General features: G+C 57.7%; 1 protein-coding gene across 11 annotated transcripts in view; it reads right to left on the reverse strand.

Moving 5' to 3' along the window:
- MLLT1 (MLLT1 super elongation complex subunit) overlaps positions 1-17,991 on the reverse strand; it is a 70,078-nt gene that overhangs the window by 16,537 nt on the left and 35,550 nt on the right. For 8 of the 11 annotated variants that reach the window (XM_024237300.3, XM_063719875.1, XM_063719874.1 and 5 more), the window contains 2 exons: positions 3,793-3,936; positions 167-292 (listed from right to left, as the gene is read on the reverse strand). In XM_024237300.3, coding sequence (XP_024093068.1) covers positions 167-292; positions 3,793-3,936 — 270 coding nt within the window. The remainder of the gene's footprint in view (positions 1-166; positions 293-3,792; positions 3,937-17,991) is intronic. The other 3 variants (XM_054539455.2, XM_063719876.1, XM_063719873.1) reach the window with 1 other exon arrangement.

The raw sequence follows: 17,991 nt of genomic DNA on the forward strand, positions 1-17,991 counted from the left end.
GCGGCAGTGCGCAGCGAGGGGTGTGCAGAGAGCTCAAAGAGGAAGACACCAAGGGAGCGAGTTCAGGTGCGGAAGGCCCAGCCCAGTGGAGGGAGGGCGCCGGGGCCAGACCCACCACAGCTGGGCCCCGGCGCTCCCACGCGACTGGGCCTTCCGCCTCACTAACCTTGGAGCCGTGGGATGGTTTGGTCTTCTTGGGGTCAGAGAAGGCAGAGAGTGGAATTGTGGGTAACATGGGGTAGTCGGGACTGGGCCTGGACACCGTGTCTGCTCCTTCGGGCATTACCATCACCTAGTGACAGAGAAGAGACAGTCATTATCGATGGGCAGGGGGCAGGGGGCCCACACGGGCCGGGCTGAAGGTGGTGGGGCTTCCCTCTGCAGGAGGGGAGAAGGGAGAGCCTGAGCGCTTTCCCGAAAGAATCCCAGGCACTTCCCTGCTGGGGACTGGGTGCTGAGCACGCAGATGAAGCAGGCATGGGTGGGGAGCGAAGAAAAGCCCAGGATCCCAGGATGGCTGGGACCAGGTGGGGCCACGCGGCCTTCCGGGAACAGTGGACCGGAGGGCTGGCCCAAGAAGACTTGCGGAGCACACTGAGAATCATGAGAAGGCAGCTGTGGCCGAAGCCTGATCTACGCACTGAGGTTTAGGGGGAACAGCTCAGAAGTGTGAGAGGCCAGCCAGACGCCTGCGACAGGCAGGCAGCAACTTCCCGGGGTGCACATGGGTGCAACTCCAGTGGGTCCCACGTGCCCGGGGAATGAGCCGTCCTTGGTGTGCGGTGACTGCAGCGGACCCGAACAGGGCAAGAGCACCCAGACTGAGGCCGAGACCAAGGCAGACGACCTGTGCCTACCGAGGGGGCTCTCTGCAAAGCAGGCCCGAGTGAGCCAGCGAGCCTTCAGCATGGGGCATCTGCTCCTGTGCTCCGTCAGAGGCTACGGATGACGAAAGTTCTGGGGTCCTTCCAGGAGGGCTCCCAGGAAACACCTGCTGTGCAGGCGGAAGCTTGGAGCAAGGTCTTGAAATAACACTGCAAGTTAAGGAACGCCACCACCACAGAGAAAAGCCTCCCAGATGGCCGCAAGAGAGAACAAAAGAAGAAAACACACTTCAAAAAAAAAGTATTGAAGTCAGTAGAAGAAGCACCGCTAACAGCCTTGAGCACCTGCGGTTCCCGGCCAGCCAAGCCTTTCATCTAAGGACGCTGATGTCATGCGGCCATGGGGACATTGGCTGAAAAGAGGCCATGGACCCCTAGGGTCCCTGCTCTGAGCTGCTTCTCAGAGCCTGTCTGACCATAACAACTCAGCACTGACAGCACATGTGCCCCAGCCGTCCCTGAAAACACACCACGGGAGGCCCTCCACGCTCTGGAGCACGCACACCATGCAGGCTCACGGAGGAGCCACAGAAGGCCGCCGTGCACAGACAGGCTTGCCAGGAGGCTGAGCCCCATTCGCTCTCAGGCCCATTCCTTCAACTCTCATGGTAATTTACCTTCTTTCCCCTCAAAACAATGCCCTAGACTGACTGTTTCAGGATCACACAGTGTCTCGCTCTAGCACAGACCCTTGAGAAAAAGGAACTGGGAACTGAACACGCGGATGACTCCCACCTCCAACAAGCACTGCCAGGAGGACCAGGCTCCCCGACGGAAACACAGACCCTCAGCCATGAGGGCAGAGAAAAGACACGGTCCTAAGGGGCACAAGGCTGGAACGGCGGGAAGTCCTACCCTCTCTCCCATTACCGATCTCCAAGCGACCCCCAGTGAGAGGAGCAGAGAAAGCAGCGCTCGCTGACACAGAAACCAGCCCCTCCTCCCAGGTCTCCCAGCATCCACGGCAGGGGGCTGGGGTCACCTGCTGCTAGACGGCCACTGCCTGGTCCCAGGAAGCCCCGAGAGGAGCCCCTGCCACCGAGGCCTCCGGCTGCTGCTAAGGCTGAGAGCCCCACTCCAGGGCAAGCCCTGGAGGCCTGGAAAGTTCCTGCCCAGCCAGCCAGCTCCCCAGACAGCCCGCCCTCAGAGGGCAGAGCGCCCAGCGCCTGGGGCAGAGACCCCCCACGGCGCCCGCTTCAGCCTGCGCGTCTCTCTGTGGAGCCAGCGCTCCCTCCTGACCGGCCCTTCCTCCCAGCCTTGCCCCGCGCCTCCTCCCCGCCCCTGGCTTTTATGTGTTGAGACGATGCCCTCAGAGCCTTCATCGCTGTGGAGCAAAGGAAGCCGCCTCCCACAGGGAGCCAGGTCCTGGCTGCAGCCCAGAGCGGCCCAGGGAACGCCACTTCCCACAGCCACGCCACCACGGAACCTCCGGGGACGCCCAAAAACACCTACTGCAAACGTGGTGAAAACACCTGGCCATCAAAGAAGGTGGAAAAGCGGAGCCAGGAGGGCGCTGGGACCCAGCCCTCACATCCTCGGGCCACCCAGCACTCAGCCACGCCATCCACACAGACCCACGCCGGCACCGCCCTCCCCAGATCAGAACCACAAGCGGGGCTTTACAAGGATTGCAGCAGGACTCACTCAAGCTTCTACATGGACAGACGCCTCCTTCCTCTTAGGAGAACGACGGCCACCAAGGACCTGATCGTGCCCCATGAGGAGGAAGGAGGACTCCCCAGCCCGACACCCACAGCCACGGTGCCCCAAATTCACTCAGGAGGCGACTCACCCCACCCGCATACGCCACACGTCACACATACCACATACACACCTGACACATTCACATACTCCCCACAACACACGTCACACCTTACATGCGTGACACACCACACACACTTCCCACAAGTGACACGACACACACGCCATGCACACACCATACATGACACACCAGACAGCGTATGTACATACCACACAACACACATATACACACGCCACACACACCCCACGCCCCACATGTGACACCACATACCACTTACCCCTACATGCCACACATGCCACACACTGTACATGCCACACCCCACACATGTACATGTCACACCCCACATGTACACACGACACACACCCCATACCACACATGCCACTCACACCACACACAAGACACATGCCACACACAACACACGTACATACCCATGACACACCACACACGACACACACCACGCCACCCCGGCCCGCTCCATCACAGCCTCAGGCCGGCACCCAGGCAAAGGCTCTGTGGCCCTGGGCCCCGAAGGTGGCATTGCTATTCTGTGACCAGGCCTCAGCCAGCACGTCCCTCCCTCCACGCATCCCTCCTCCATAACCACCACCAGCCCTGCGCCCACCCTGTTGCCAAGAGCCCTTGTGGGGAACTCTGCACCCCCACGGGGTCCGGAGGGCTCAACTCCAGCCACCGCATGGGGGTCCCGGCCACACGACTCCTGGAGAGCCCTGGCCCCAGAGCTGGCACTGTCGTCTGGCCTCCCGAAGTCAGAGGTGATGGCGATGCGCACGGCAGGGGCCCTGTGCGGAGGCCCTGCCCGGCTAGTTACAAGCCAGCTCCAGGCCCAGCCACGCGGTCAGACCGGCCTCGCGCCCATCCCTTCCCAGCACTTCCTGCAGGAAGGTGCTAATTACCCACGGCCACCCAGAAGCACAGGGTGACCCGCAACGAGTCACCTGCAGCCACCACGCCCCGGCACAGGTTGTGGAGCTCCCAGGTCCCCTCCAGCTCTGTTGGGCGCTGCCGTGTGACCTGCGTCTCGGGTCTCGGCCCCCAGCACCGACACCTCTGGCTGGGCACAGGGGGCCGAAGCAAAGCAGCCTCGGTGGGGCAGCCCCTTGGCGGGCAGGGGCGGGGCACACTCACCCCGCCGGCCCGCAGGAGCTTGTACCGGAACTCCGTGGTGGGGTTGTTGAACGTGAGCTTCTCACAGCGCAGGTGGTTCACAGGTGGGTTGCCTTCCAGGTTCAGGAACAGGTCGTAGGTGAAGCAGACCTTCCTCGGCTCCTCCTGAAACAGACAAAACAAGAAAGTCTGCATCAGAGGGTGGCCGTGGGGCAGGGACACAGCTCCCCATTGGCCCTGGTCCTCCCCTCTCCCTCACCAGGCCTCTGCTCCCCTCCCTCTGATTTGCACCCACTTCTCTCTCAGGGAACCTCCTGCCCTGCCCTTATTCAAAATCGACCAGCTTACTATGTGCAGCTAACTGGGTCTTGCAGGCCCCATGGCAGAAACAAAGCTCATTCATAGCCATGCTCTTGGACTGTTACGGGAAACATGTACCCCCTTCAACCCTCACAGTGCCACTAACGGACAGGGAAACCGAGGCACAAAGACACCAACTAACGCGTGGCAGCACTGAGACCTGCCCCAGACTTCTGAGGCCCACGATCTCACCACCTCTACTCCCTGCTTCCTTTGCAGCCAGGGCCAAGCCCAACAGACGCAGGACGCAGGATGCAGACTCAAACGACAGAGCAGCACCCAGAGGGGGCAAAAGTACAAGGTCACGACCCAGTTTCCAGGAGGCTCTGTCCACTTTGGGTGCCGCCCCACACCCTCGCCAGCCCAGAAGACAGGGGGACGCTCTCCTGGCGTGGGGCAGGTGCTGATGGATTTTCCGCACAAAGGTGTGAGGAGTTGATGGGGTGGCCTGGAAAAGGGCTGTGAGTGACGGGCTGTGATGAATACAGAAAGGCCAGGAGGGCTCAGGGCAGGCAGGCTTGCAGGAAGCAGCTGTGTGAACGGGATCCTGTGGAGGCCCAGCAGCATGTGCAGGGGCTGCGTTTCTGTGAACCTTGAAATTTCGAAGCAAGACAATTTCTCTTTTTTTTTGGAGATGGAGTCTTGCTCTGTTGCCCAGGCTGGAGTGTGGTGGCGCAATCTCGGCTCACTGCAAGCTCTGCCTCCCGGGTTCACGCCATTCTTCTGCCTCAGCCTCTCAAGTAGCTGGGACTACAGGCACCTGCCACCGTGTCCAGCTAATTTTTTGTATTTTCAGTAAAGACGGGGTTTCACCATGTTAGCCAGGATGGTCTCAATCTCCTGACCTCGTGATCCACCCGCCTCGGCCTCCCAAAGTGCTGTGATTACAGGTGTGAGCCACTGCGCCCAGCCGAAGCAAGACAATTTCACCTGCTTTTCCTTAAGAACCCTGCCCCATCCCAAATGATGTAAGCCACAGGTCCCAGGGGAGTGTGGAAGAACCGCACTATGACAAGCCCGAATGTCACACGGAGGAAGGGAGGTTTTCATAGAAACAATGTGCACGGGCCGGGCGCGGTGGCTCACGCCTGTAACCCAGAACTCTGGGAGGTTGAGGCAGACGGATCACTTGAGTTTAGGAGTCTGAGACCAGCCTGGGCTATGTGGCGAAACTCTGTCTCTACTAAAAATACAAAAATTAGCCGGGCGTGGTGGCAGGAGCCTGTAATCCCAGCTACTCGGGAGACTAAGGCAGGCAAGAGAATCACTTGAATCTGGTAGGCAGAGGTTGCAGTGAGCTAAGATCGCACCACTGCACTCCAGCCTCGGCGACAGAGAAAGACTGTCTGAAAAACAAACAAACAAACAAGCAAACAAACGTGCAGGCTCACGTCCTCCCATTATGGGCAGCTGGTGCTTGACAAGGGTGACGAGACCACTCAATGGGGACCGAAGAGCCTCTTCAACCAATGGTGCTGGGACAACTGGATACCCACCCGGGGGAGAATGGTGGTGGCCCTACTCCACCCACACACAGAAAACAACTCAAAATGGATCAGAGACCTGGACGTAAGCACTAATGACACACAGCTCTCAGAAGAAAATACAGGTATCAATCACGACACTGCATTAGGCAATTGTTTCTTATAATACAACACCAAAAGCACAGGCAACTAAGGAAAATTAGATCACGTGAACTTTGGAAACATTTCAAAATTTTGGCCCAGGCATCGTGGTTTATGCCTGTAATCCCAGCACTTTGGGAGGCCGAGGCAAATGCAGAGACACGGGTGAGTGGGTACTGGGGGCGGGTGGGAGGTGCAGGAGTGGCTCTAACAGACACAGGGTTTTTTTCGGGGGTGATGAAAACATGCTGGAATTTAAAAATTGTGATGATTGCACAACACTGTGAATATCCTAAAACCACCAAATCTATACACTTTAAAAGGCTGAATTTTATGGTAGGTAAATTACAACACTCTTTGTTAAAATGCAGTCCACCGGGATAGAAATAACTAAGAGGATGGGTATCCTGTGAAGACTTCTGAGTTGAGGAACACTGCTGAGAAGCTCGAGACATCACACCGGCTCGGTCAGCAGTGGAGACGCAGGGCAGAGCTCCAGGCCCAGCGTCCTCTGCACCCTCTTTATTCTCAGCCCTTTCCCCAGCAGCCTAAGCTCGCAGGTGCACGACCACACCCTCAGTCCTGGTGAGAGGGGACAGACCAAGGGGCTCAAGGTGCTGCAGCGTGCCGTCTCTCCCCAGCCTGCCTGCAGTGCCGGACGGTTCGCACGGGTGGCACCAGGCTCCGCAAGCTCTGGGGACAGGTGTCTCCTGGGAGTCGGGGCCCAGCTAGCAACACAGTTGGCAGCGGCAGCTCCTGCGGCCGCCCACGAGTCCCAAGTGCACCTGCATGGGAAGGAGCCTCCAGAACCATGAGTCCAGTCAGAGCAGACAAGTGAACATGAACAGGTTCCCGATCCAAGGCCAGCCAGTGTGGCCGACAGTGACCTTGTGTGGAAAGCCCCGATCTCAGAAAAGTGGGTCTCTGCCCCAGCCCCAGGCGGGGAGGCGTGACCTGTCTGGGCCAGGCTAGGGCTCCCTCCCCTTGTCCGAGGGGACATGTGACTTAGGCTTGGGTAAGGAGACGGAAGGGAGGGCGGCCTAGGGAGGGCTTTCCTTCCCAAGTCATAAACAAAACTGCAGGGACAAAGTTTCTCACCACCTCTCTTTGTCCTGCCAAAACGCGAGAGGTGGTGCCTGTGGGGGCGGCCTCCATCACAGGACTATGTGGAGGGATGCCAGCCCCTGGCGCCTCTTGCCTTCTTGTCCTGTAAGAAGACCAGCCCCTACAGGAAGCCCCGCTACAAACTTGGTCCGAGCAACTGAATGTATCCCTAAATGACACGCCCCCCGCCAAGTCCACACTTCCCCTGCGCAGCTTTCCTTAAGGACTCAAATGTGGCCACGTGCCCCTCCTCTGTGCCCCCTGCCTTTACGGAGACACTTGTCCCAGGGGCGTGGGTCCCTGCCAAACTGGGAACCTGGGGCTGTGAGGACTCCTCTCCTGTCTTCCCCCGAGGTGCGCAGCTGGCCTAGTTCCAAGTGAGCCAACTGAGTGAGATGCTAGGGCAGATTGGAGGGGGGATGGTCCAGCAGCAGGGGTGGGAGGGGCTGGGAAGGCTCCCTGGAGGCTGTGGTGGGGTTGAAGGATGGCCAGCAGCCGGTCAGCTCAAGAAGGGTTAAGAGGTGGATGGGTGCCCAGGCTGGACCGCCAGGAGCATGCACGGCCTCACACAGGAAACAGTGGCACGGGCTGTGGTGTCCTCACGGGACCCCCGGGCTCCAGCACGGCTGCGGTGGAGACAGGTGGTGGCGCCGACCCTGGGGAGAAGGGCTTTGGCCGCCCCTGCGGAGGGGGAACCCTGTCCGGAGGTGGAGGAGGGTTTTCAGTTCAGGAGCAACGGTCACATCCATGTCTCAGGAAGCCACACCCTCCGGCTTATGGCGCAAAGGCACTTCTGGGCGCAGGGCTGGCTGGAACCTGGCAGATAAAGGGGAACGAGGTGGGGGAGGAGAGCTCTTGTCTTGCCTTTCCTACAGAAGTGACACCACTAGGTGAACCCGGAGAAGGCAAGCAGCTAACCTGCACAGACTGTCCCAGCTGACCCAAGAAGGACTGTGAGAGCATCCTAGCACCTCACCATCCACTCGGCCGGCAGCAGAGATGTGGGCAGTCACACAGAGAGACCAAGCCTCCAGATTCAGGCCCCCGAGACACGGACACATGAGTCAGAGGGCGATCCTGAGTGCCACTGCATGGCCACAAGCAGCAAAAACCAGATGGTACCAAGCTCTGTGGGACACATGGTCCTGACTCTTCACCAAATAAATCGCAAAGCAAAAAAAGAGTGCGTGAATGAAAAGGGGGCGGGAGAATCTAGAAAGGAATTTAAGAGACAAACCAAAGAATCACAGTGTGTGGATCTCATCAACATCCTCATTCAAACAAACAAACAAAAAAAAAACAAGACTTTGAACACTGGCATATTGAGAGACTAAGGAATTATTAATCATCAATTAATATAACCAAGTAATACGGTAACATAAGAGATTACTAATTCATGGGTATGGTCCTGATAGCACTGTCTTGTTAGAGGCCCCTTTTGAAATATTTACACATGAAATGAGGACGTCTGGGATTTGCTCCAGAATGACCAGGAGGGCTGTGCAGACTGGAACGGGCTTGGCTGTGCAGGGACCACCTTTGGGTGGGTGACGGCTACGAGGGGGTTTGTTGCATCTGCCTCTGTAAATGCTTCAAACTTTCCCTGGTAACTTCTGAGTGGACGCTGGGCAGCAAGGCTGTGCAGAGGATGACCGCGGCTGGGGGGCATCCTCGTGCAGAAAGCCTGGGGCCTGACGGACACCAGTGGGAGCCTGGCCACGGTCCTGCCTCCTAGGCCTCAGGTTCTTAACAGGCAGCATGGGGGGATTCGCTGCAATGCCGCAGCCACAGCGCTCAGCACCCTGCCTAGCGCCCACAGAAACCGTGAGTGCCCCCACAAAGCAGCCTGGGCTAAGAAGGGCACCTGGGGAGGCGCAGCCAGACGGTACCAAAGCACTGGAACACCCCAGGGACGCTCCCTAGCTCTGCCCACTGCCTGGCACAGGGCACCCTGGGGCTCAGAACCGGGTCCTCTCCTCTCCACACTCCTGGCCACGGCTGTGCACCCTGGCTGCACGGCGAGTCCAGCCGCTTCTCCCGAGCTCTTTGGCCAGCCCCTCTCTCCTGGACCACCTGCCTCCTAACCGTCACCCGCTTCCACCACAGCCCCTTTCAGGCCACGGTATCTCCATGGGCTCAGAGCTCACCCCAGCCCACCAATGGCCTCGATGAGCCTGGAGGAGGCTCCACATCCTCGGTGCAGCCAGCGCGACATGCTGCCTTCTTCCACGCCTCCTCCACCCAGCTCACCCCTTCCTGACCCCCGCCCATCCTTACCCCGGCCTGCTGCTGTCCCCAAGCACAGAGCACAGTTCACTCTCTGCCAGCTCTCCTCACAGTCCGAAGCATGTCTGTCTTCTGTCCCTGCATCCCAGTGACCCATGAACACCACACACAATGGGACTGTCCTGTTTTGTTCCTGATGGGCCTGGTGCTGGACTAGCACCATGTCTGCTGAACATCCCTAAATACTCATGTATCCACCAAAAATGCCATAGGCGCCTACCATAAGATCCCAGCAGGGATCACAGAGCGGAGAGGTCTCTAATCTTACGGACAGTCAGAGCACACAAAGGCGAAACAGTCACGCGGCAGTGACACCTGTGTGACACCAACTGTACCGTGTCACAGTGTCTGCAGAGCTCTGACAGTGACCAGGCACTTTCTAAGCACTCAGCGGATATGAATGCTTCACAGCCCCAAACCCAGGTGTTCCTGGTGTCCCCCCGTCACAGATGAAGATGCTGAATCGGACAGGGGATCTGGGCAGCAGCAGAGCCAGCGCACCCCGGCAGAGGTTCTTGGGAAGCCCCAGGTCTTGGAGAGGTTCCTGTTGCCCACACAAACCAAACAGGGAAGGCAGCCACGACGAGGAGACCCGGCATGTTAACGACTGCAGAGAGGGGCAGCACCGAAAAGCAAGGAGGGCACCCCCTGCTGGCCAGGTAGAGGTCACGCCCCGAAGCAGCCTGCGGCCAGCACCCTGGGATTGGAATTGGCTGCTAGAAGCTGCCAGTGAGTCACAGGCACTGGGAATGACTAAACGGCACGCCCTCTACACAAGACCAGGGCCTACAAAGCTTAGGAGCATCCCAGGGGGCTGCGAACCCCTTCCTGGCTACCCCTGGAAACCAGCCTCCTGGGAGATGTCGGGACAGCAGCTCCTTCATGCCCCTGAGGGCTGGCAGCAGGCTCCGTGAACACTGGCAAAGTCAAAGGTGGCTGGCCAACCAGCCTAGGTGGGACACCCTTAGCGACTCCAGCCGGACTGTGCTGTGACCCACTAATGTCAGTAGCCTCCTAGAGTCACGTGTTCTCGGGCCGGGCCAGGTCACGAGCAGCTCCCCACTCCCAGGCTGCTGGCCACGAGCCAGCATCTCTCTGGCCTCGGCAAACTAAGATGCAGAGGAACTGGCCAAACAGGTGCCTGCGCCAAAGGCCGCAGCATGCACCATCCCGTGCCCGGGGCGGGGAGTCCAGGCAGCGAGCCCGCCACGCCTGCCGGTGCTCCTTGGGATGAGGAACACAGGCGCCGAGTGGCCAGGCCGGCCTTGGCACGAGGCACAGCAAGGCAAAGGCCCTGTGGTCAGCGGGCCACGCGTGGAGTGCCTGCTGCTGCCACCACCTCTGAGAGGCCACACTCCCTCTGCCCCACACCCCATCTGGAGGACACCCAGCCTTCCCTCCCAATCCTGGATGTGACGGGAGAGCAACCAGCCCTCCCGCAAGGTCTTCCAGCTCCTGCCGACCCCGGCTGTCTCCTGGCCATCTCTGCCCTGCCAAGCTCGTCCAGTGGCTGCCCAGCATTCCCCTCTGAGGCCCCAGGGTTCACAGACACATGCTAGGCTTAAAAAAAACATTTTGGCTGGGCGCGGTGGCTCACGTCTGTAATCCCAGCACTTTGGGAGGCTGAGGCGGGTGGATCACAAGGTCAGGAGATCGAGACCATCCTGGCTAACACAGTGAAACCCCATCTCTACTAAAAATACAAAAAAAAAAAAAAAATTAGCCGGGCATGGTGGCGGGCGCCTGTAGTCCCAGCTACTCGGGAGGCTGAGGCAGGAGAATGGCGTGAACCCGGGAGGCAGAGCTTGCAGTGAGCTGAGATCGCGCCACTGCACTCCAGCCTGGGTGACAAAGCGAGATTCCGTCTCAAAAAAAAAAAAAAAATTTTTCACAAGGGAGGAAAAAAGAAGTGGTGGTGGCGGGGGGAGAGGCAGGGTGAGGGGAAGAGAGAGAGAGAAAGTGGAAAAGAGATGGAGGGAAGAAAACGGTTCAAAGATGCTTAAGAGAGGCCGGGCGCGGTGGCTCACGCCTGTAATCCTAGCACTTTGGGAGGACGAGGCAGGAGGATCATGAGGTCAGGAGATCGCGACCATCCTGGCTTACACGGTGAAACCCCGTCTCTACTAAAAAAATACAAAAATATTAGCTGGGCGTGGTGGCGGGCGCCTGTAGTCCCAGCTACTCAGGAGGCTGAGGCAGGAGAATGGCATGAACCCAGGAGGCGGAGCTTGCAGTGAGTGGAGATTGAGCCACTGCACTCCAGCCTGGGCGACTAAGTGAGACTCTGTCTCAAAAAAAAAAAGATGCTTAAGAGACAAAGCAATCAAGAGAAATGCTTGGGCCTGGCACAATGGCTCACGCCTGCAATCCCGGCACTTTGGAAGGCTGAAGCGGGAGGATCGCTTTGAGCTCGGAAGTTTGAGTCCAGCCTGGTGCACACAGTGAGATCTCATCTCTACAAAAAAAATTTTTTTTTAATTAGCTGAGAGTAGTAGTGCACCTGTAGCACCAGCTACTCAGGAGGCTGAGGCAGAAGGATCCCTTAAGCCCAGGAGTTCGAGGTTGCAGTGAGCTATGATCAGGCCACTGCATGCAACCTAGGCGAGAGTGAGACCCTGACTTAAAGAGGGAAAGACAGAGAGAAGCTCCAACCTTACTTGAATCCTGACGTGAACACGTTAATTTTAAAAGATGTATGTCCACACACACAGAGCCTCCCTCAGTTTTTGCAGGGAACTAGCTGCAGGCTCTAGAGAGCTGACTGTGTGTGTGAGAGATGACAGGGGAAACTGATGGTATTGGGCATGTGATAATGTTAAAGAATTACTAATTTACCAATTTCTAGCCAGAATGATATTGTGGTTAAGGTTTTTGTTTTGTTTTAAGAATCTTATCTCTTACAGGCACAGCAGGAAATATTAGCAGATTAGAAGACGTGATGTCTAGGACCTGATTCAAAACAACCCTTGCGGGGAGAGAGGAGAAAGCACCCCATGCAGGCTGGCGGCTGTGGGAGCCGGAGGTGAGGGGCGGCTGCTCTGCCATTCTCTCTGCTTCTGTGTATGTTTTTTACGTCATCTATATTAGAAAGGAGAATTAAATAGATATGCCTGGCTTGGCCCCCAGCCTGCCTCACAGCTCTGAATTTGAATTCAACACCACCTGTGTCCCTTCCACCCTGGCCCTGTCCTGGAGCTGGGAAGACAGTGGGGAACCAGGCAACTCCCCGCCATGGAGCCCAGATGGAGCCCTCCGCCAGGGCCTTCTCTGGCCAGCGGCAAACGCCTTGCTCTGCTTCAGGAGGCTACCTTGGCACTAGGCAGCGAGCCCTGTGGGGCTGGGTGTGGGGCCACAGGCCTTACCCTGCCATGCCTTAGTCAGTCCACACCAACACTCCAGGAGGGCATCACTCTCTCACCAGCTGCTAGGAGAGGAAGCTCAGATTTCGTGGCATCTGGCCATTTACCGAGGCCTCACAGAACCAGTAAGTGCCAAATCCCCTAGTCCACACATCAAAAGCCTCTCGCGTCCACAGAGCCCTGCCTCTCCTCTGCACACAGCTGTAAGGCACTAGGCTCTCGCGTTCACTGGTCCACAGCAAACTGGAATGGGGCTGACACACAGTCCGGCGAGAAAGCAAGGGAAGACAGAAATGTGGAAAAAAGACGTCCAAGAGGCAAACGACCTCATCCCTGAAATCCCACGTCCAGGATGCGATCCGACCGAAATATCCACAGAGTACAAACAAATGTACGAGGGGTCACCGAGGCACCCCTGCAGAGGGAGACCCCGAGATGCCAAATGTCCCCCCCAAAACAGTCAGATAAATGACAGCTGACACAAATGCCAGGGAACACGACATGGACCCTGGCCAGAACCAGGCACAGCGGCCTGTGCTGACGCTGGAGGGTCACAGGCAGGGAGTTCAGAGGTGTGAGTCACACTCACACCCACACTCACATACGCATGCGTACACACACCCACACTTACCCACATGCACACCTGTGTACTCACACATGCACATGCACACACCCACCCGCCCACACACCCATGTACACACACTCATACACATCCATACTCATCCCTCACCTACCTGTGTACACACACACACAAACACACCCGTGAACACACAAACACCCCCACCCTCATACACTCAGACTTACACACACACCTATGTACATATACACACCCACTCACATCCACACACCTGTACACATACACACTCACACACACACTCAGACTCACGCACACAGAGAACTGTTTCGGAAGGACAAACATTGCTTATCATAGAGAGGATTTCAGTTCCTTGTAATCTGCATATATCACCTTGGCTTTGTCATCAAAAGAAAAACTTTCTTTTTTTTAAGGCTTAGGTAAAACAGCACAATGTGACCAGGAGTCAGAGGACTCCTGGGTGCTGAAGTGGCTCAGCACTGGCTCACTGTGTGACCCTGGATGGGCTGCTGCACCTCTCTGAGCCTCAGAGAGAGGCAGGAATCAAACAGGAAGGAGGCAGAAAGGCCGGCGGTGCCTCTGGCTGGGAGGACAGTGTGGGCAGCATTAGCCCAGGCCCCTTCATGCCTGCCTGACTGCTCAGCGTGGGAGGCCAGGGAGACCCCAGCGGCCCCGCCCCCTCCCACACGTGTGCTCAGGGCCTGCAGCCCCATGTGAAACAGCGAAAGCCAGCCACCTACAGGCCTGCCTGGAAGAGGCTGGCCCTGGTCAGGGGAGGCGGGGGAGTTTTCTTCTTGTACCCCTGAACTTCAAACTCCACTGTGGAGCACGCTGCCGCCACTGGAAGGAGCTCGACAGACACAGCAGGTGACGCAGAGGGCGGGCTCCAAGCGGAGCTGGCCCCGGCACTCACCATGCAGCTGGAGCAGGTGACGCTGCCCGTCTGTGCTCAGCGTCCTCACCTGTGAAGTGGGAAAGGCAGAACCCACCCCATATACGGGCGCTCAAGTGCTACTCCTCATCCCACGCTGGCCCAGAGACCCCCGGGACACACCGCTGGGAGAAGAAAGCAAACCACAAGACTGAGAGCACCACGGAACCCTACAGCTCTCAGATTCAAAAGCGCTGTGGGGGTGATGTCAGACGCACAGGGAGAGACTGGACCCCACACTCAGCTACGAACCTCCCGAGAGAGCAGGAGAATTCAGGGGCAGAGGGATGGAAAAGGGAGGAGCTCCAGTTCCTACCCTGCGTCCTTCTGTGCTTCGCATTTCTGATAACCAGAATCAATTCCTGCATCGATGAGCAATTAGAAACCAAAACGAGGAGGCAGAAAGGCAGACACCACATTTTAAAATGCTCTCCATGGAAACAGACGTTTTTAGACTTAAAGTTGGCTTCTATTAACTGGAAGCCAAACTTAATGATTTCTCCTCAGTCTGACACCAGAAAGGGGAGAAAGCAGACAGCAACGTAAACACGTGTAAAATGGCAGTTTGAAATCTGCACCGTAACAAATGAAGACAGGAGGAGGTATCCCCAAGATGAGCCCATGAAAGTCACCGGCCCAATGCTGCCAGGCTGAGAGCAGCTGAGCTGAGACCTGCGAGTGGTCAGTCCCGGGGCCTCCTGCCTCCCTCACGCCCAGTATGAGGACAGCCTCTCTCTACCCTGAACTGAGGCCGCCAGAACCCACAGCTCCTAGACCCCCACCCCATCCCGAGAGCCCGTGTCCCCCAGGCCGCTGTCAGGCAGAGTCCAGCTGGAGGCAGGGTCCATTCAGGGCTCCACAGCACCAGGCCCCTAGCACCCCCTCTGGACAGCACCTTCCCTGCTCTGGGAGCCACAGGGCAGATGCCTTCGTCCTGCGGCCCTGTCTCTACAGGAGGCACAAACATCAGTCAGGAAAAACGGCCTCAGAGAAGCCAGGAAAGAATTTTATCAGGCACATGCCGAGATAGGAAATTTGGGGAACATAATAGGCGCTTTCAATGCCCAGCCAATTCTTCCAGCCCCTTCTCTAGGGACCCACGAGAAGGCATTCTGGGCCTCTGGGCTGTCCCACCGTCCCAGCCTCGGAGGTCCTGGGGTGGCCGTGGCGAGCGCAGGGTTGCGCAGCACCTCCTCTCTCCCTGCAGCGATGGGCACCTTCGTTCTTTCCTTGTGCTTCTCTGCCCGGCTCCAGACCCGCCCTCTAGGAAACACAGATGCGTCTGGGGACCCACTTCAGGGAACAGAAGGATGCTCTGGGGAAAGACAGACTGCGCCACAGCTGGCACGCATCCATGCGGCTTGTCACAACGCGGCAGCTCGGCCCTGCCCTGGGTCCCCGCACACAATGTGGCTTCTGTTCTGGCTCCCTCGGCAATCCACCAGCCAAGGCCTCCCCCTCGGCCACATCAACCGGCCGATTTTCCCTGGCGGAGTGCTCTATGGGCTCACCAGAGGGGCTGCCCGCCTCCTGAACTCTGCAAGGCCCCGGGAGCCTGGGAGCCAGGGAGGGAGTTGCTTGCAGAAGCGTTGCTCCGCTTCTGCGCCAGCAGGTCGGGGGCAAGGGGAGAAGACAATGGGGGCCCAGAGGGGGCTCCCTGCCTCCCTGCCTCAAGACCTGCTCTCCCCAGTCTCAAACTGAGCGCACGCAGGGGCAGCCCAAGTGGAACCCGTATAGGGCAGCATTTGCAGCTGAGAGCCATCTCCACTCTACAGAGGGTGGCGGCTGCGCAGGGCACCCCGGCTTGGTGTCCTTGGAACCTCCCCTGGCATGTGTGACTGCCTAGGGCCCTCCAACACAAGCCACCCAGGATGTGTCAGGAAGATGCCTCTGAGGGTCTTAAGGCTCTGAGGCCAGTGCGGTTTAACTTACTTTTAAAACTCTCCACGTAACGCCCTTCCTGTGCCCTCAGACATCTGCGTGTGGGAGGCCACGGTGGACTGGTGACGGCTGTGGCTCCCTGTCCAATGACAGCTTGTTGCAGGGGTTGGGGAGGAGGTCTAATATCAGTGGCAAATAACCAAAATAAACTTTTTCACACTTGGTCGTTTCTAACACTGGACTGTCTCTCACAATCAGTGCGTACCCCTCGTGTGTTTTTTCTCCTGCTCTCAGGATGGGTTCCTTCAATTGAAGTCACAGGAGACTTAGACTGAAGGAAGAGGAATCTGGGGTCAGGGGCAGGGCAAGTTTTACCGCCCCAAACAGCCACACTCCCCTTTCCTGGTGCTGTTGGTACCGGGTTCAACAGAAACAAGTGCCCCGACTGGCATCCCCTCATGTGACTGCATCTACAGGGCACCTGGGGGGGCTGCGAACCAACGCCAGCCACAGGAGAGGAGAGCAGGCCACTGTCATCTCAGACGACCCCTCTCCCCGTCTGACAGCAGCTCTCTCTACCCCTCAGTTTTGCCAAGCACACTAAGCCGGAAACGCAGGACTACTTGGCAGCCAGCACTGGCATGAAAGCGACAAAGGTGAGGGCTAAAAGGATTGCCAAGGAAATTAAGTCACATCAAATGATGCCTCAGAGAAGAGCTCCTGAGTCCAGCTGCTGATCTTGGCTAATGCCTCAAAACAAAGCAGACAAAAATCAACCGTGCTAAAGTCTGCTGGGAACGTAAAGTGGGAACGTGGTGGGGTCACCAAGAGGTAAAGCTGAAAGAGACCCTGAGAGCCGGTCCCAGCCCGAGCAGGGCCATGAATGTCAGTGGGGGCCCCCACCCCGGGAAGGCTCGGGGAGGCCGGCAGCCCCAGGCCCCTGCCCTGCCCAGGACCAGGGCATCAAAGCCCCCCAGGTCAGCTCTGCAGCCCCTCCCGAGGCCCTGACCCTGCCTCCTAACTGACTCCAGGGCACAGACAAGCACTTCCTGTTTGGCAGCCACTGAATTACTTCTGGGAGAGATGGAGCCAGGTCTGCATTATAATGTCACTGACCTACTCCAGAACATCACGGGACAGGCGTGGGACAGGCACCTGGCTGGGGCTTCTGAAGCCACGGCCACAGAGCTTACGCCCAAAGAGGCAGGGGAACCCGGAAGACTCAACCCCTTATGCAGGATCTAATGGCAAATGCCACCATGTCACCCCCAGCGGATGAGCAGCTCTGCCCATCCAGCTCACCTCCCTCACACTCGCCCCAGCCCCCGCTTCATCACCTAGACTCTGCCTTTCAAACAGCTGCCCCTCCCCCTAGAAGGGACCACCCCATCCTCTCAGCCTCACGTAAGAAGAAGTCAATCGGCCGGGCACGGTGGCTCACGCCTGTAATCCCAGCACTTTGGGAGACCGAGGCAGGTGGATCACGAGGTCAGGAAATCGAGACCATCCTGGCTAACACGGTGAAACCCCCTCTCTACTAAAAATACAAAAAAATTAGCCAGGCGTGGTGGCGGGCGCCTGTAGTCCCAGCCACTCGGGAGGCTGAGGTAGGAGAATGGCGTGAACCCGGGAGGCAGAGCTTGCAGTGAGCCGAGATGGCGTCACTGCGCTCCAGCCTGGGCGACAGAGCAAGACTCCACCTCAAAAAAAAAAAAAAAAAGAAGTCAATCTCGCTTCTTAAGAGAACCCACCCGCCCCTTTCTAACTGGGTCCCCGTGACACACTCATAGCACCCAGCCCCTGGGCTTCCTGGAACTCATTCTGATGGGTCACCTCCTCTCCCGTGTGTCTGCTGTCTCCTGCCCTGTCAGTCTGTGAACTCCACAAGAGAGGGGAACGTGTTCACTTGGTCTTCACTGAGCCTGGACTTGGTAAATATCTGTCACATGAAGAAATCCATGAAACTCCAGCAAAGAACGGAAGAAAAGCAATTCCTCCTCCTCACTGTAAACGAACATTAAAAAAAAAACAAACAAAAACCCATTTGCGAAGAATAAATGACAAGGGCCTCCCTTACTA

Source organism: Pongo abelii, chromosome 20, assembly GCF_028885655.2.
Source record: "Pongo abelii isolate AG06213 chromosome 20, NHGRI_mPonAbe1-v2.0_pri, whole genome shotgun sequence".
NCBI classification, from domain to species: Eukaryota; Metazoa; Chordata; class Mammalia; order Primates; family Hominidae; genus Pongo; species Pongo abelii.